General features: G+C 41.8%; 1 protein-coding gene across 2 annotated transcripts in view; it reads right to left on the bottom strand.

Moving 5' to 3' along the window:
* Window positions 1–19,839, bottom strand: part of LOC105502235 (chromosome unknown open reading frame, human C10orf11) — a 1,134,025-nt gene that overhangs the window by 785,541 nt on the left and 328,645 nt on the right. Inside the window, exon 1 of one of the 2 annotated variants that reach the window (XM_011928650.1) lies at window positions 3,920–4,179. The exons of the other annotated variant lie outside the window; for it this stretch is intronic. Within the exon in view, the coding sequence (XP_011784040.1) occupies window positions 3,920–3,966 (47 nt within the window). The 5' untranslated portion in view covers window positions 3,967–4,179. Of the gene's footprint in view, window positions 1–3,919; window positions 4,180–19,839 lie in introns of those variants that run through there. 2 annotated transcript variants of the gene reach the window in all.

Here is a 19,839-nt window from a genome sequence, read left to right as displayed (position 1 = left end):
GGGCTCCCTGATTAAGGTGTCCCAATTAAGGGGACCCCAGAGACGGTATCAAAGAAGTACAAAACAGAGTATCGAACCACCACCAAGCATGCGAAAGAGCCGGAAAAGATGGAGACACACAAGTCTATAGACCCCAGTGCACTATCAGGGAGAGCTGCAAACAGCAACATGGTGGTTAAGTCCTTGGGGACAGCACAGACAAATCTAGTGGGGGCTTCATTCACATTCCCCAAGGTGGTCATAAACACTACACTGAGAGAGACACACTGTAAAATCAATTGTGTGATTCCTCTGCCTTTTCTCACACAAAATTACTGCCAAGTCCATTTAGGATTCATCCTTGTGGACCAGGTCAAGTCACTAGGCTTTTAGTACATCCTGTGTGCCCAAAAGTAGTGTGTGTGCTATGCAAGAGATATTAAGCATAGGTCCCTATTCTTAAAGATGCTGTAACCTGAAAGGAAAACGAATTTCACATAGATAAAAATATCTAGAGAATCGCCCTGTATGTTCAAGCATTGGATGCATATTCAAACCTTGATGTTTATGAATTCAGAGAAGAAAAACAAAATTCTTCCTGGAAAGAAGAAAAACTGCACAGAGAATATGGTTAGGAAGACACGGGTCTTCAGCCAGGCCCTGAAGAATAGATACCATTTGAATAGGAAAAAATCAGAAAGAATATATTCCATATAGGAAAATGGCACACAAGTGGTACTAAACCAACATACATATTTCCAATGAACAATAAAAACAGTAAAAAGAAGAAAACTAGAGAGGGGAAAGGATAATAATGGACAGTCATGAGTATTAATCTTGAAAATGAAAAGTAGAAATTGATCATTCTTTCACAGAAAAATGCATCAACAAATATTAGCTAGATACCATTTAGGTGCCTGGATACTTGTTCTGGAGCCTCAAATACCCAACTGTTGGCTCCTGGACAATGGGGAGCCCCTAAAGGCTGAGCAATGGACTCTACCTACTCATCAGAATTGATGGAAACCCACACTTTTCACATCGCCCTAAATGGGAAGCTGTTATGAAGAGAAGCAGCCCAGATTTTTCCAGACCTCTTCTGCTCATAACTGAAAGAAGTAATAACCAACCTGGGAGTAATGAGGCTGCCGCTTGGGCTAAGATATCTCTTTTCCAACATTTCGCATGCAGTGAAATTGAGTCCACTTTGTGTCCCCCTCACAATGTCTAGTGGGCCTTGAACACAGCGTGTGCTGTATTTGTCTGTGAATTCTACTTATTATGTAAAAAGGCCCAAGCAGGGTCCAAGCTAGGGTTGGTCAGTTGTCCAAGGTGCCAGAGAATCATAACTTAAGGCTAAGTCCATGACATGTCTTCTCCGGGACGTGGTGGCAGATTTTTCACAATGTTTGATAAAATCGAAGGCAGGGGTACTAGTATTTAACACAGAAAGCAGCACTGGCTTTAAGTTAATGTTTCATATCCAATAAAGAAGGCTAAATAGCTATCGTTTTGATAGATTGCTATAAATGAAACATTAGTGGGGCTCTTAAATACCTTGTTTCAGATCTTCATTACCCGAAATTAATCTTGAGCAGAATATCACACCCAGTGTGGACTCCATTAAGTAGCCAGTTAGATAACACAGGCTATGCTTTATCTAATAAGCACGGAATCAGGAACAAATCTAACAGCACAATTTTAGCACCCCTGCAGCCCAAGAGCATTACAAGCCAGAGTGGTAGAGAAAGTTTTCCAGAAATTCTCAAATATAGCCATCATGCCCCTGCAGGAGGACAGCTTCACAGTCTCTTCTCAAAAGCAGCCTGGTGACCATGCTCAGTGTTCACTGTGGCATTACCACAGGGTGGAGACTGGCGAGGTCTTACATCTCCACCCTGGGCCTATCTGGGAATTGGGAGAGCTTTGCTGCCTCCACACCCCTTCGAGGACTTCCACAGAACCATTAGTTTTGGTGAAGGTTTATCTGGAATTGTCTTCTGCCAACTTCTCTCATTATGCAGGACACCAAAAGCTCAAAATAGCATAAATTCAGAAGACAGGGAAGGAGAGGAGCACAAAGCTCACATACAACCCATCAGCTGAGCTAAAAGCAAGTTGAGGAAAACAAATTCTCATCTCTAAGAATGCAGAGAATGCAAATCTCCAATAATCTCCAGGAATCCACACAGTTGCATGCCACATGCATGTTACAGAGGCTCCTGCGTGTCCACGCCTCACACCCACAAGCAGCGACTGACGTGAACTTTACCATTACAGAAGGTGCATGGGGAATCTGGCTAGAGAAGACTGTGTTCCTTTAACCTTCACATTCAACACAATAAGTAAAGACTACCCAAAGACCCTACAAAACCTATTTGCTACAATATGGATGATTTTAGAATCATCCTAGCTTGAAATTCCTCCAGCAGGCAAGTTCCTCCAAAATGAAACAAGTATTTCACTCCAGTATACTATTATCATGCATTTCTATATCTACATATGTTTCTTCCTTTGAGACTTTTGACCCACTTGAATTTCAGCATTATCTACCTTTCTTAACCAACTAACCATTCACAGTAATCATGGTTAATGTGTACATACCAGGTACTCTTTTACATGCTTTGCTTTGTATATACTAATTCAATCATCCTAACAACACTGTAAGATAACTACTATTACTATACCTATTTTATAGGTGAGAAAACAAGCTCAGGGAGGCAATTAGCGCTCTTACCTGCAGTCACATGGTCATTAAGTGGAAGATCTGGGATCTGAACTGAGCCATCTGGCTCCACCACTCCTGCTTTTAATCCCAGCACTATAATGGATTGGTTTCACTTGTTCACTCCAGAGTTTAATAATATGAACCCAGACACATAATCTAGAGTGTAATGATAAGAAAAATCAAGTGTCCTTGGCCACATTTCTCTCCCATTCCTTCCACCTCATTCCCTATTTTCAGCATTCAGCAATTAGGTATTTCTTCTGCCCTGCTGAAATATGTTTTCGACATAAAAATGGCCATAAGATATTCCAGCAAATGCAGAAGTGACCCAAACCAGGCAATGTATTATTTATTTTGACCATGAGGGTATATCCTTAAGCTTGACATCTTGACTGGTTTGGTGCATTTCGCTTGATTGAAAGAAAGGGAGAAGATGAACATTTATTGAGCACTTGCTCACCATGTCCCAAGTAATGTGCCTGGTGCTCTCACCTAGCTTGCTCTGTTTAATACCAAAAGCAAACCCACCCAAGATAACTAATGAAATCCCATTTTTAGAGACAAAGAAACAGACTCAAAAAGGTTAATACTTACTGATCATGGTCAAGAAGACTCACTTTGGAGGGATGGCACGTGGATTCAAGCCAAAACCTCATCTAAAGCTGAGGCTATTTCTACAACAGCATGCTAGGTAGTAGATAACCTATCCTATAAAACCAGAAACCATTCTCAGACTTTTTTTTTTTTTTGCCTCTGAGCAGTAAGTCTTTATAGATTTACTGCTTGTTAAATGCTACTAACTCTAGCTAATTCCCAAATTAACTAGATTCCTTTTGGAGCTTGTAAAATGTGCTACACATTCAACTTCCGAATTTAGCATGCAAGATGATGACCATAGCAATAAGAATGGTGCAACTTTCTTGTTAGAACAATGCATGCCTAAAAGCCTCCTTTTAATTTCTACCTTCTTTTATGAGGACTATGTGATCGAGGACACACCTAGGATACTGCATATTAATTTCAACACAGCTAATACCCAAAATGTCCCACCAATTTACTCTTCACTGACAATGTTAAAAGAAAATGATTTATGCAGATCAATCATCTCGCTCATCAAGTCCTACCCTGACAGCCAGCCTTCATCATTGCTATTTAAAAGGCACTGCTGACAGAAAAGACCGACTCTTTGATTAAGGGCCCTGTCTGGCTAACCTTTTATTTGAAGAATGATTGCCGCTGAGTGACAAATACTTTTCCATTCATTTCAAGGCAAAGATATTGACATTCAAATTCTTGATGGCTACACTGAGCAGATGCCACTGTTGGCAAGAGGCATGAGAGCAACAGCAGGTACTCCACGGCTCTGGGGGCAAGGGAAAAAGAATAAAACTAAAACACATGCACGCCGGCGCTGGCTAAAGGTTCTCAACAAGTAAAAGTTGCGGGTCTCTCAGCCAGATCCTTTCTTCAACAGTCAGCAAAAGGCATCTGCTTGCAGTTTTGCCCCAGTCTCCTTCTCACAAGTGCCTGGCTTTATGTTGACGCTATTTGAAACTGCATGGGCAGCGAGGACTAGAAGTCAAAAGGAGCTCAGAACATGCCATTCCCAACCCAAGGGAAAAACATCTCTCTGTCTGGAATCACAGCATCCAGGCCAACCTCGGGTTGAAAGTACTGGCCTCCTTTCCGCTTCACGGGACCTTAAGTGATTAAATATAAAGTGGAAGAAGCTGGTGAAAACTTGCCCATAAAAAACAAAACAGAAATATTCCATCCCACCTGCTAAAGAGAAAGAAGAAAAAATAATAGTAAAAGGAAGAGGTAAGATTGACAACTAGAGTTAGCAAAAAAGACAAACTGAGCTTACTTTAAAAAGGTGGTTTCTTTAATTCATTTCAGGTGAATTTAGACCTTGGTCTGCATCACACACACACACACACACACACACACACACCATTGCATTCATATCCTCACAGCAGGATTATTTTGCTTGTTTTTATTTCTTAAATGCAAAATACTACCTTAAAGGAAAGTGAGAAAATTATGGATTAAGGAAGGCTATTTGTGACAAAGGCCATCACAAAGCCTCAAGATTAATCATTTCCAGGAACAAAATGAAAATGCCTCAGCGGGTCATCAATTCCTTTTAAATCTTGCTGAGATGTGATGTTGGGTCTCACATGCTTCACAAAGGAAAGGGTATCCAAAAAGCTGTAGCTGTGATCCTCAAACACATTCCCCACAGAGGGAGAGGCAGGAGATAGCCAAGACACAGCCAGAACCTTCTCCCCATCACCCCAGGGCCAAACAGGTGACCAGGGCTTCAGAGAGAGAGAGAAAACCTGGGTGTGAATCCAATTTCTACTACTCATCAGCTGGGGGTTTGAAACAAGTTACTTTACCACCTCAATCCTCTGTGAGCTCATCTGCAAAATGGGAGTGGTGAGATTGACCTCGCAGAATTAGTTATGAATATTAAAGAACAGAAATTAAATAAACCAACTTTCCCTTACCTAAACCTTTTTTTTCCTCCTTTCTTCTCCTCTTCGCTCACTAGTTTGCATGTGAATCGAATCGTCCATGAGGGGTATCAGCAAAAAGATTTACAGTTATAGCCCCGCTTCCCTCACTGTGTTACAATGAGAACAAATAAGATAATGTTCACATTAAAGCACTTTATAAATCTTAAATCAATACAGAAATGTTTGCTGTTGTTATTGTTATTCTCCACAAATGGTATACTCTAACTCATTTTGATCTTTTTCCTTATTTATTTCTCCCATCTATATTTCTCATGGTGAATAATAAATCAATAACCAATTAATTAATCAATAATCATAATATCATCTCCATTCCTGAGAACTACTAGTGGTTGTTTCTGCAGCTGTCTAAAAGGGGTGCCTGGGAGAAATGATGTTTCTTCTATAACAAAAATGTATTGGAGGTTATTATGAGCCAGGCATTGAGACAAGGAGGTGAATGAAAAATGCAAAATTCAGTCAAGTGGAGCAAACAAACAAATAAAGAAATGATTTCAATATTGCTGCACCATATAAGTTAAATACAAAGGCCAATGAGGAGGTCAATGAGGAAAGGTATGACTACCTGGGGCAATCAGGAAAGATTCTGCCACAGTGATATCAAGGCAAGTCCTCAAAAGGTGGAAAAGAAAGAGTGGGTCACTTTGGAGAAAGAGGATGCCAGGTGCAAAGACATGGAGGCTCGAGACAGATCACCATGCTCTGGCAGGAACAAGGGGGAAGTTCCAATCATACTAAAGAGTTAAGAATTATTCCTTTAGGTAATGGCAAGTTTGAGCTTGAAATTGCTATCGTATAGCCTGTGGTTTAAAACACACCCCTGACGAAAGGCTGGACACAACAACATTTGCTGGGTACCCACTCTGTGCTAGCAACTGGAGACACAGAGATGAGCAAGACTATCCTGACACACTCCCAGGAAGGGGAGCTGGGGAGACTTGCCTGCTCTCAAGCAACCTCTGAGCAGCTGCCCAGTGAGGGGCAATGAGAACCCACTCCTAGTACCTGCGCCTTCTTGTTTGGCCTCAGAACCTGCGTGTCATCCCCAGTCTGTTGGAGTGGGTTCCTGCTTTTTTGCTTGACCCTGCTCTTGCATTTCTATGGACTCTGATATCAACTATGGATAGCTCACTTTCACCTTCAGAGCCATGTCCTCCACCTATTGCTGTCCTTCTTTGACCTGCAGTGATCCTGTGGTCTCCCTGATGGCTCCTGAAAGCATCTCTATCAGCAGGGAGATCTCTGTTCCAGGTCTCTATCCCTTAATCTTGATACTGTATGCAAAGTGTGAGTGTAAACATGTGTTCACCAAATCCTGTTTCACTCTCCTTCTCCTGGGCACACAGATAGTAACATTTGACATTCTCCCTTACAGTTAGTTTGAGTTCTAGTCAATATAGCAAAAAAGCGATGTGAGTAACTCCCAGGCCTGGCCTTAAAAACATCACAACACAGGTCTCCCATACTAGCTGCTATAGCCATGACAATAAATGCAATAACTTAAAACAAGAGAAATGTATTATTTCACTTTTATGGGTACAAGAAATCTAAAATCTAGTGTCAGTAGGGTCACATCCCCTCCAAAGGCCCTAGGGGAGAATCTCTCCCTGCCTCTTCCAGTTCCTGGTGGCTCCTGCTTCACCATCTTGCCGCAGCATCACTCCAGTCTCTTCCTGTCTTCGCATGGCATTCTTCCCTCTGGGTGTCTCTGTGTCTAGGTCTCCTTCTCCTTTGTCTTACAAAGTCACCCGTTTTTGGATCTAGGGCCCACTCTAAATCCAGTATGATTTTATCTTGAGATCCTTAAGTAATTGTATCTGCAAAGAATCTATTTCCAAATCAGGTCACACTCTTAGGTTCCAGGTGGACATAAATTTGTGGGGGTAGGGGTTCACTATTCAATTCACTCCCCCTCCCATGCAACCTTGGAGGTCTCATGATCCAGATGGTACAGCCACAAGATGCCAGAGCCTTCATCAAGCCAGATCGCTGAGTGACTACAAGAAGCCAGGCTCCCTCAACACCAACCCTCACTAGGCCTATAAGGTGAGGAAGAAACGAAGCCTCGTGGTGTTAAGCCACTGAGATTTCAGGGTTAATTTGTTACAACAGCAGAGCCTAGCCTGGCTTGGCTACCACTCCAAGCATGATGCCCTAGCTCTGCAATTCCAATACTGTTTATGGGCCCAGGGCTAGCATGCAGTGTTTTTATTTGGCTTCAATTTCTGCTCAAAAGCCCTTTTAGGTTGCTCTTGCTGAGTGTCCCAGGAATTTCTCCCAGAGCTTTCCTTGGCTTGGACATGACTTTGGGAGGTTTCTTGTTTTTCCTGGGTAGTGTAATTAGGCTTTTGCTGATAATATCACTGTTTTCTCTACTGGTCCCAGAGGAGAATGTGGTGGCCAATGGTAGTTATTTCTTGCTTTTATTGGGGTGGGAGAGAGGGGCAAAAGGGGTCAAATATGAATGTTTTCTAGCTGAATTCATCCAAAACTGAAATGAGAAAAACAGTAGCTAGTGTCCCTTTCTTACAGAAGTGAAAAGCGCACAAGATTTTAGAGTCATGCTGACTTGGGTAAAAATTTCTCAGCTCTGCAAACTTAATAGCTATGATACTTCAAATCACAGAACCCTAGCTCTCCTACCTTTACAAAAAAAAGGCTTAATACCACCTATTCCAGAGGCTGGCTGGGAGGATGAAATGATACTAGACATACATTTAGCTGGGTGCTCTGATCACAGTCATTCCCAGATAAATGTGAACTTCCCTTATTCCTACAGATAGCCCAACTTATTCCTACTTGGATCCCTTCCCTTCTGGCTCAAGGTAATAGCTAAGTTCTTGTGAAAGCATGACCTTCAGCACTGGTCTCAACCATCTCCAAGGCAGAAAGCATCTTCTGCCTTTTCTCTAGTTCATCCTTTTAGATGCTGCTAGTCTATTCCTTGGAAATAGTGACAAGATAGTGAATAATCTGACTAATCAGGTGAGTGTTGCTCTTAAATATTTCATTAGAGTTCATTTTGATTTTCCAATTTGGTTGAAAGTTCTCTAAAGGTAGGGGCTATGTCTGATCCTACTTCTAGAAACCCCACAGCTGGCAGCACCATGCCAAGTTGACTACAGGTGCCTCCCCCATCCTCATTGATTGACTACAGAGAAAGCAGAGGATGAAAAGTTTCCATGATTGAGACAGGATCTGGCCTCCAATAACATGGATGTTAACAATTAACGGGAAAGTATCAGGTAGCTAGGAATACTCACAGAGCAGAGGGAAGGTGGCAGAAGTTGAAATACTTAAGAAATAGATGGACAAGGCCAGGCATGGTTGCGCTTGTCCGTAATTCCAGCATTTTAGGAGTATGAGGTGGGCAGATCACTTGAGGCCAGGAGTTCAAGATCATCTTGGCCAACATGGTGGAACCCCGTCTCTACTAAAAACACAAAATTAGCCAGGCATGGTGGCGTGCACCTGTAGTCCCACCTACTCGGGAGGCCGAGGTGGGAGAATCACCAGAACCCGGGAGGCAGAGGTTGCAGTGAGCCGAGATCACGCCACTGCACTCCAGCCTAGGTGACAGAGTGAGACCCTGTCTCAAAAAAAGAAAGAAAGAAAGAAATAGATGGACAAGAGGGAAGATTCATCTCTACTCTGGGGCTAGGGTGGATCTCCTCAGAAATAAATCAGATTATAATGTGTTTACTGTTTCCCCTGCCACTGGACCAGCTAAACTTACTCTTATAATTGTGTGAATATATAAATTATATATTATACATCATATAGCATATATGTGCATTATATATAACTATGCACTATCTGTGTAATACATAAATATATATTTATAGCACCTGCTTTATGCTGGACACTATCCTATATATTAAGTCACATAGGCTTCATCATAACCACAACATGGGTTCTACTGTTACCATCATCTTACAAGGAGGAAACAAACCCAGAGAAACTTGCCCCAAATCACAGACCTAGTGAGTAGCAAGACCAGAATTCAGATCCCAGCAGCCTGGCTAAGGCCAGCACTCTTAACCGCTAGACCACAATGCCTCTCAAGTGGGAGGTGGGAGTGAAGTGAAAAAGCAAGTCCCCAGTCAGGAGGGTACCCAGCAGAGATGGCTCACACACCTAAACAGATTCTGAAGACACAGCCCTCCAACAAAAGCAGCTTGTTGCAGGAGCAGGAGACTGCTCTGCCAGGCACAGATGTAATGGGACAGCTCTCTCTGAGAAAAGAGCTAGTGGCAACCCATGCTAGCGATAACAGGAGCCAAACTGAAGCAGCCCCTAAAAGGCTACCTTTGGTCTGAGATGGGACCAACTCACAATTAACACCCTGAATAGCAGTGGTATGTGATGGCCCAGGGATACACAGCTCTGGCAGATTGAAGACAAAGGAAATGAAAGGGGCTGGGGGGAAGTTCCAGAAAGCCTTGTTGGGTCTGCTTTGAGCTTCACATCTTTCATGTTCAAACTGCTGGGGGCAAGAGACAGCCAACTTTCCCACCAGCCCTGCACAGCTCGGCAGCCTGTACCCTGCACTTGTTTACCATCACTGAATAAATCATTTCCGTCTCCCCCAGCCTTGGCTCTGCTCCCTTACAAACAGAGTAAACCGGGCTCCCCACTCAAGGTTGCCATCAAAAGCAGAGGGCACCAGCTTTCCCTCCCCGGCTCTGCAGCCCTCATGGGCAATGCGCCCTCCTCCCTCCTTAAGCATATCGGAATGAGCAATATTTGACTGTTGATTCTTTCATCTCTGCAGCTTTGAAAACCTCAAACGTCATATCGGATCTACAACAAAGAGCGGGGACTTCAGGGGTTGACAGCACGGCCATAATTAAAGACAACCATCAGTGAGCTGCCATGTTAAACAATGCCACGTTATAGCTGCTCCAAAACCAACTGTTTACCTTTCAGACATTTCTGTGGAAAGGTTTAAACAGGTGCGGTTTAAATTGTTTTCATAAAAGATATGCAAACAGGAGATAGGAACTTCTCTCTAAGCCACGGTAAAATGTACAGCATGCAATTCCCTTGCTAATAGTGTCCAATTGATTTACTCAGGGGAAACAATCTCTGGTAACTGATACGAATATGAATCCCAAAATAGCATTGAAAATATTACAGGGATACAGCCAAACATGGAATGGGAAATAATCCCCAAATTTCCATCTTACTTTCCTTCTGGCCCATGAAACTCAGTTTCCCCCTTTGTAAAATAAGAAGGTTGCATTTCAAGCTTATGTTGGCATGCAGAACTCTTTTTCCAAATCAAGTCCAATAAATAGAACAGGAAAACCTAGTGGTTTCTGAGAGTGAATCAGGGGCCCTTCTTCCTCCAATATGCCCCCAGATTATTTCTAGCACCTTGCGAACTACTGGACTGAATCATCTCTGTGAGTTCTTCCAGGACCCAAATTCTCAAGTTCTTGAGGAAAAAAGCACCAACAGCAGCAGTTGTAAAAGGCTTTCTCCATCATTGGTCCTCAATGCTCAATGCTTTCCTCAGTATTCAGCATCTAAGCGGCACTGAATGAATGTGGTTCTGAGTTGATCAATAATAAAGGAAGTTGTAAAGAGCTTCTTCTCTGCTTTTCCTTGAGTTTGGGGTAAGGCTAATTAATATCAATAGCAAAGGGAAAGAGGCAGATATTAAAGCAAATTATAGCAGCCTCATGGTTTGCAAACTAAACTCCTCAAGCTGGCTATTCATAGGAGGCTCAGTGTCCTGGCCCCCAGGTCTGAGGCAAACAGAGGAGTGTGCTCTCCACACTTTTCTTCTGCCTCAGAATCTTAAGCCAGCATCCCCAAGGCCTGCACTTGTCATGTTTCCAGGTCTGCCTCTACGCTGGAGATCTCTGGAGGTTTTGGAGCTCCTTGAAAGTAAGACTGTGCAAAGACAGCCAGGAACATTGCTACCTTGGACAATGCCATAAGAATTGAGGTGGGAACAAGAAGACTGTTCTGTGGAGCCACTAAGAGACCCCTTTGGAGTAGCTCAAACAGAGACTCCTCAGTGGGATGTGGGAGGTTTCCCCACACACAAGAGCTGCTTACATCATCATTACATATGACTCACACATGGTGGGGGGACCACTGGACCAGGATCATACTGACTGTGGTTAAGGCCCCACATGGGACATCATGACTCATTATGTTGACCACTGATGGAATTTTCCAATACCTGAGGATATAACACTGTTAGAATCAATGTAATAAGCTGTCACTCATTTCTTTACAAGCTGAAAACTTATTTATAACAGGAAGCTGGGCACAGTTGTGCATGCCTGTAGTCCCAGCTACTGGAGAGGCTGAGGCAGGAGGATTCCTTGAGCTCAGGAGTTTGAGGCTGTAGTATGCTGTGACTGCACCTATGAATAGCTGTTACATTCCAGCCTGGGCAACATAGCAAGACCCATCAAAAAAAAAAAAACAGATTTATAAGAGGAAAATCTCCAGTGCTTGTTTGAGTCAGACTAAAAGAATTGCAAAGGCTAAATCTGACCTCTTCCTATAAAAATAACACGGAGAATCCCTGTGTGGACAGGCCAAACCTTCTTGATAGGCCCCTCTCAGTAAGGCCCCACAAAATCCACAGTGGAAGAACAAACCACTTCTATGAAGGAAAAGTTGATGGCCAGTTGGTTTCAATTGTCTAGGACATAGCTAAGTGAAGGTAGATAAACCACTTACCGACTGAGGCTAGGCGGAGGTGGAGGCCCTACACCTCCACCGCTGATGTCATTCTTGAAAGCCTTGTTTCCTTCCAGCCTGGAAAGCTCCATTTTGGAAACAATGACCCTTTATGGAGAGCTTTCATCCCTGGTTAAGTTCTAAAAATCAAAGAGCCAATATGTCCAAGCTGCCCTCAAGAATCTGGGAAAACTGCCTTGGGTACATTGTTATTTAGTGGTAATATCTTCTTTAACTTGTCGGGTTGTCTTGCTGTTTTCAGAATGAAACCAGATATAAATAAAGTAAAAAAAAAAAAAGTGTTTGAGATAGGCATACTGATCACTGGTTTATTTTTTGAGTTGAGAAGCCACACAGTTTTCCAAGCATGGTTACATTATGATAATATGCTTTGTCATAAATCTACTACATCCTTCTGCTTGTCTGTAAAACAGTCTGCTCCTCATCGTTCTCAACTTGGCCTGCATACAAAACTTTTAACTTAAAATATCTAACAATATGTCATATCTACCAGATACATGACAGCTATTTCTAAGATACATAATATTATTAATTGTTTTTGAATTTAACTGAACTGTTATGAATCCAAAAAGTATAAAAATGACATTTAGCCATCAACAGTTCTTGAAACATTATATACACAAAGAAGAAATACTAACAAGTCCAACAGTACTCATAATTTCAAAATTATACCCTTTGAAGCCAAAATGACATTAAGAGAAACAAAAAGGATGTAAGAACTTAAAAATAAAAATGTAATGCTTGAAAATATTAAACTTGTCTTCAGATAAAAATTAAGTGTGAGATAAATTATTTTTTATGTTTGCAGAACTGTCAAACAATGTGCTGTCTCCTTAAACTATTTAAAGAAATAGGGCTGGAGTGTGTGGAGAGGATCTGGAAGACATAAATGACATTGAGAGGATGAGCAAAAAGACTGACTTCCATTTACTCTGATTCGCTTAGAATGTACTGAATACCCACCATGTACTCATACTATGCTGTGTATCATGGCAGATTAAAAGAATGATACAGACTAAGCCTTAAAGGAGCTTACAGACTCAATGAGGACATGAGAAACACACACGATATGAATATAATGAAGCACAACTACCCTTGATTAAATGCCCAAATAAAAGCTCTGATAAGTAATGCGAGCATTAGAGCAGGAAGAACTCATCATGGGCCAGGATAGTTGAGGAAGCTCCATTAAGAGCTAGAATTTCAGCTGGATCTTGAAGACTGACTCATATTCAGAAAGATATAAAGAAGGCCAGAGGGAACTGACAAGAGGGGAGGCAGAGTAAACAATGACCCAAAGACTGGAACAAATGTTACTCACTGGGCAAAGTGTGAGCTGAAATGAGTGAGTGGCCTCGCCGCAGGCCTAGACCTCACGTGACCCACAACTCAAGGACATGGAAAACATTCATCATTCATCTGTCTCCTTCTTCCCAAATGTTTCTCATAGCCAGCTTCATTGGTGTCCCCCAGGGGCTCAGAGTTCTGGGGCTCCCAGTGTCCCCTCTCACCAGACCTGCTCCACTGGACCCACACAGGAACCCCCTAGATTCACCACCATGAGTCACAAATTTCCTTCCCCAGCTCCAAGAGCTGTGCTTTCTTTAAGAACCTCAAATTGGTCAGAACTGAGAGTGGTCAATCCCTTCACCTATTTAACATATTACAATCTTCCCACTGCAGCTTCTCTGTGCTAACCTGAGATCAGTGGTTCTCAACCAGGGATGACTTTGACCCAGAGGGACATTTGGCAATGTCTGGAGACATTTTTAATTGTCACAAAGGGTGTGTTATTGGTACCTAGTGAGTAGAAGCCAGGGATGCTGTTATACATCCTTCAACGTATGGGACAGTCCCCCATAACAAATAATGTTCTGCCTAAAATGTCAACAGTGGCAAGGTCGCAGTGGAATGAATATAGACATTCACGATACTTTTCTGAACAAATTTATTTTAACAAGATGGAGAACTTTCCTTTTTCTTTTCTATTTTTCTTAAATTTTACTCAGATCCATTCACTTTCAGAAGGAGTACACCCAAATTCCAAGAAGCTTCCCAAGGCAAAACAGCCTAACCCATACATCCCTGATTAATCTGCCCCCCGAACCCCACCCCCCAAAAAAATAAGAATAGTGCCCTGAGGGGTGGGGCACTCTGGCTATGAAATGTGCTCCGTCCTGCAAAAGAACCATATATACCTAAACTTAACTATAAATGATAGGATATTGAAAGCCAGTACATTTTGTACCTTTTGGGCCCTTCCAAAGCTAGACACACTTTAGGTACTTACATTTTAATAGGGAAGAACCTCATTACCCAAATATTTGCTATTTGAGCACTTCCAGTCTTGAATTTGTACAGGGAAACAAAGCCATCTTAACTATTCACTAGCAAATTGACCGGTTCCCACTCAAACTTCTCTTCCAAGTAACATTCATCCCTGATCCTTGTATCAACAATTTAGGCCCATCTGATGGTCAAACGTTACATAAGCCTCTGGCACAAAGCAACTGCAAAATGAAACTGAAACTTCTGCAAAAGATGTGGGGTTTCATGAACTCAACTGAAGTAACAGAGAAATGCTCAAATTACACCCAAAACCATTGATCCTACACCCTTAGGCCAACAGAAAAAGCAAATATCAAGTCAATAACAACATTTTATAAGACTGACTTAAATACTGAAGGATTAAGAAAGGCTCTCATAAAATTGATAAAGTCTTAACTTTACAAAAATAAACAACTTTAATGATTGTACAATAAAAGCAAACATGAAGTAAAAGATATATGGTGCCAGTATGTAATTCTGTCATAACACTTATGGAGAAAAATTAAATTAACAGTTGAATTGCTTTTCTAAGAATTAGAGCATAGCTGCAGCTACAACTAAAAATGTTTTTGATACCAAATATTTGTATCATTTTGGGTTTCAGCTTGCAAGATTAAATTCCAAACTTTTTTTTTCCAGATTTACTATTACATACTGCTTTCCATGTCAGTTGCTTTGCTTTAGGTGGTCTTTTCCAGTACTAATTGCCTTCCTACCATGGGCCTCCCCCTGAAAATCCTGACCACCTGAAGCAACCACAGAGTTGCAACACGGGCTGAATCCCTCTCCCAGTCTCAGCTCCTTGCCCAACTTGCCTCTCCCACACATTGTGATTCAAGTCCTGCACCACACCCTTCTTCACAAAACCCCCCACCTCTGTCTGACAGCCACACCTGATTCTCAAAAAGTAGGAACTAGAAGGTATAAAGAAAGTCTCAAAGCAGAAACAGAAGACCCTCCGAGATCCATACTCAAATCTCGTCTCTCTCAGAGCAAAATTCCAACTCCTAAGCAGAGCCCACCAGGCCCTGACCAACCTGGCTCCTGCTTCCTGACTTCCATCTCACCTTAAAGCTCTTATAGCCTCATCACCCCCTCACTCACCAGCCACACTGACCTCCTCTGGTCCTCAAACTCGCCAGGCTTTTTCACACTTAGTAGCACTGGCATGGGCAGTGGCCCCTCTCGGGAATGTTCCTCCCCAGGTCTTTCCATTCTGATTCACACACCTCAGCATAAATGTCCTCTCTTGCAATGACTTTTCTTACCAGCCTATGTAAAGTGCCCTCAATACTCTACATATACTTAGTAGGTGTTAAAGAACTCTTGGTTAAATGGATGATTAGATTAAAAAAAAAAAAAATACATGGATGGAGGGAAGGAGAGAAGAAGGGAGGGAGTGAACCTGTGTAGAGTTAGCCAATATCTGCCGTCAATAGCCATTATCCCCTATGGCCATTTTCCAAGCAATTGTTTCTCTCCTTTGGATCATTTGAGACTGAATCAGTGAATCCAGAGCTAGGCAGGAAGAGCCTGATTAAGGTCACCGCACCAACCCCCAGGGACAGTTCCCTATCATCCATTTTCTCATGCTTTGTGTCAAGTCTTATTTCCAGCCCCTCCAGTGGCAAGGCGTCTATTACCTCCCCACGGACACATCTACACACTCGCCCCATTGTGAAATTTGTCCTGATTTTCCCAGCCTAAATTCCTCTCTGCTTAACTTCACCCCATTACTCACAGCTATCTCCCTCTGGACTACAGTAAATGACAACTCCGTAGAACTCACTTTCTCCTCCTGGTTTCCCACAAGTTCCCAATTCAGCTCCTTATTCCTTGATGAAATAGCATGGCATGAGACTCGAGCAAGGAGAATTTCCACAAATGTTCTGAATTAGAACTTGGTCACCAGCAGTCTCACTTCATCCACCCATCTCTCTTCCATCCATTATTCTCTGGCCCCATCCTACCCTCAGCCTCCGCAAGGCCAATCTGTTTTTATTTTCCAATTACACAATTCTTTTAAAATATAGTTCTGTGCTTGAATATTCACAAAAAGTTTCTAGAAGACAACAAAAGAAGCTGTTAGTGATGGTGGCCTCTGGGAAAGGAATGGCTATGGGGAAGAAGACTTACTTTTGGCTGACTGTTTAATGCTACTGGCATTTTTAACTGTGTGCATATACAACTTTTTAAGAATTATGGTGAAATACTTATTACATAAAATTTATCATAGTAACCATTTTTAAGTATGCAGTTCAGTGGTATTAAGTATATTCATATTGTTGTGCAACCATTACCACCATACATGAAACTTTTTCAACTGAAAGTTTTTAAATTAATTTTTTTTTAAGAGACAGGGTCTCACTCAGAAACCCAGGCTGGTGTGTGCAGTGGTGAGATCAGAATTCAGTGCCATCTCAAACTCCCAGGCACAAGGGATCCTCCCGCCTCAGCCTTCAGAGTAGCTGGGGCTACATGTGTGTACCACCATGCCCAGCTAATTTTTTTTATTTTTTGTAAAGATGGTGTCTTGCCATCTTGCCCAGGCTGGTCTCAAACTCCCAGGATCCTCCTTCCTCAGCGATCCTCCTGCCTCAGCCTCCGAAAGTGCTGGGATTACCGGCTTGAACCACTGCACTCAGCCTAAAATAATTTTTTATTTTTTTTGAGACAGAGTCTAGCTCTGTCACCCAGGCTCGAGTGCAGTGGTGCGATCTTGGCTCACTGCAACCTCCACCTCGCCGGTTCAAGCCATTCTCGTGCCTCAGCTTCCCAAGTAGCTGGGATTACGGACATGGGCCACCACGCCCGGCTGATATTTGTATTTTTAGTAGAGATGGGGTTTCACCATATTGGCCAGTTCTTGATCAAGTGGCTACACAAGACAAGAACAGGAATGAGGATGCCATGCCTGGCATGAGCAATTGAAAACACATTACAATGTTGCTTAGCCAAATTTTGATATGTTAAAAACTTTAAAATATAGGGTAATAGATACTTGATACAAATTTTAAAAATAAGGGTAGAAAACGAATGAAATACAAAAATAAAAATAAAAATAAATAAACACATCTTTACCACCACCCCCACCATACTTATAATAATGACGGACCCAAATAAGTATGTATGTTTGCATTCACATATAGAGAACAAGACATCTTAAAACAGAATTATGGCTATCAAAGCAGTTTGCAAAAAAATTATTAGCCTTATTACTACAAAAGTAGTTTGAATAGGAGCATTCCAGCTGTTAAATGTGATCATCAGAACACTGCCAATTTTCTCAGCCACATAGTCTTTTTGTGCAGTGCAGAACATGTTGCAATTAAGAGATTTTCTCACTTCATAATAATTCTCAGATTTGGAAGATTTTTCTTGTAGCAATCCAAGTGATAGTATCATACTCGGCTCCTTTTATATATTTTATAACTTGCTGGAAGTGGCAAAGACTGCACATACAAAGATGGTGATTTTGTGTGTCTCAGGTAGCTGTCCTCAGAGTTAAACTTACCCCATCTGATAGCATGAAGGCTGAAGCAAACCTCTGATTACAATTTCTGAAATCAAAACACTCTCTCAAATCTCACAGGCTTCATAGGACATGTACACTTCGCCTGTCTATGATGGGTTCCAGCTCCCATTATGTCTGACTTCTCCTTGGAGTACGTGTTCTTTCAACACTGATATCTCACATCTGAATTGCAGCCACTGGCCAATTCAAGAAAGGCTAGATGTCTGAAACAGGAGATGTCTAGGAGACCAGTTATATTTAGTTATTCAAAAACAACCCAAAAGCATTTTTGCTTTGCACCTCAATTATATTTGTTCCAATTCTCTCTCACACACACACAGACTCACATACAATCCCATTGTACTAAAACACAGTTGCTTTTTATACTAAAGAACCACAAAGAGCCACCTGGCTATCTGAGTCAAGTACTCTGCCATGATGTTACAGTAGTCTTTTCCAGGTTAAGCAAAGTATATTAACATAACAAAAGCCAGGACTGAAAGACCACATTTGGAGAAAAGGAACAAGACCTAGAAAAATACCAATGTGTCTGATGCTACCTGGATACTCGGAAAATGGTATGTGAGCTGAAATGAAATATAATACTACAGTGAAAAGAATAAAATACTACACTAGGATCTGAAATACATTCAAATCCTAACTACAGTATTCACTAGCTGACCTTCTTTCCTTAACTAAGTTATAACCTAAGAGTTCCCTTACCCATAAACATGGGGTGATTATTACCCATCTGATGGACAAGGTTCTTATGGGAATAAAATAGATAATTCACAGCAAAGACATTACTAAGGACATTAGTACAATAATGTGTCCCTTTTCTCTCCTATAGAGGTCTCTCCCATAAAGCCCATCAATGAAGGAGAATCGGCTGCCCAAGAATAATGCCAATCCAACTTCTGGGGGTGCTGCGATGCCAGTGCCAGGACAATTAGGTGCCAAACTGGATTCCCATGGCTGTTACAACAAATGGGCACCAAATTGGTGGCTTAAAACAACAAAAATTCATTTCCCCATGGTCCCGGAGGCCGGAAGTCTGAAATCAGTGCCACTGGAATATATTCTCTCCAGAGGGTGTAGGGGAAAATCTGACCCTTGCCCTTTCCAGCTCCTGTTGCCTGCAGCATTCCTTGGCTTGTAGCTGCATCACTATAGTCGCCAAGGCCAGCCCCTTCACATCTGATCTATCTTCACATCACTTTCTTTGCTGTATCTGGGTCAAATGGCTCTCTGCTTCTCTCAGAATGGGATCTATGTGATTACATTTAGGACCTTCCAAGAGAATCTTTCCAGCCCAAGATCCTTAACTTAATCACATTTGCAAATACATTGTCAGGTTAGGGAACACTTACTGGTTCCAGGGGTTAGGACCTGACCTCTTTTCAGGGGGCATTTTTTAGCCTACCATCAGTACTACAGACACAAAGTGCATATGTATCAGAAGACTCTAATCAAATAACTTTTTAAAATTTCACATTATCCCTTGAAGTAGAAATCATGTTAAGTTTTCTGGCATAATTTACATTAGTAGATGAATGAATGACAGACTTCCCGACAGCACTGTCATTAAATGGACATGAATTTCATTCAAGGGAAAAAAAATCAGAAAGGTTAGCTTCCAAGGATGCATTAGCAGGTAGCTGGGAATCAAGAGGCAGTAGGAACAAGGCATTAGAAAACTTATGCGGCCAACAAACATAAGGAAAAAAGCTCATCATCACTGATCATTAAAGAAATGCAAATCAAAACCACAATGAGATACTATCTCATGTTAGTTAGAATAGTGATCATTAAAAAGTCAGGAAACAACAGATGCTGGTGAGGATGTGGAGAAACAGGAATGTTTTTACACTGCTGGTGGGAGTGTAAATTAGTTCTACCATTGTGGAAGACAGTGTGGCGATTCCTCAGGGATCTAGAACCAGAAATACCATTTGACCCAGCAATCCCATTACTGGGTATATACCCAAAGGATTATAAATCATTCTACTATAAAGACACATGCA

This window comes from Colobus angolensis, unplaced genomic scaffold, assembly GCF_000951035.1.
Source record: "Colobus angolensis palliatus isolate OR3802 unplaced genomic scaffold, Cang.pa_1.0 Scaffold12, whole genome shotgun sequence".
Classification (NCBI taxonomy): Eukaryota; Metazoa; Chordata; class Mammalia; order Primates; family Cercopithecidae; genus Colobus; species Colobus angolensis.
Note: the sequence above shows the minus strand (reverse complement) of the source record. Positions and strands in the feature narration are given on the sequence as shown.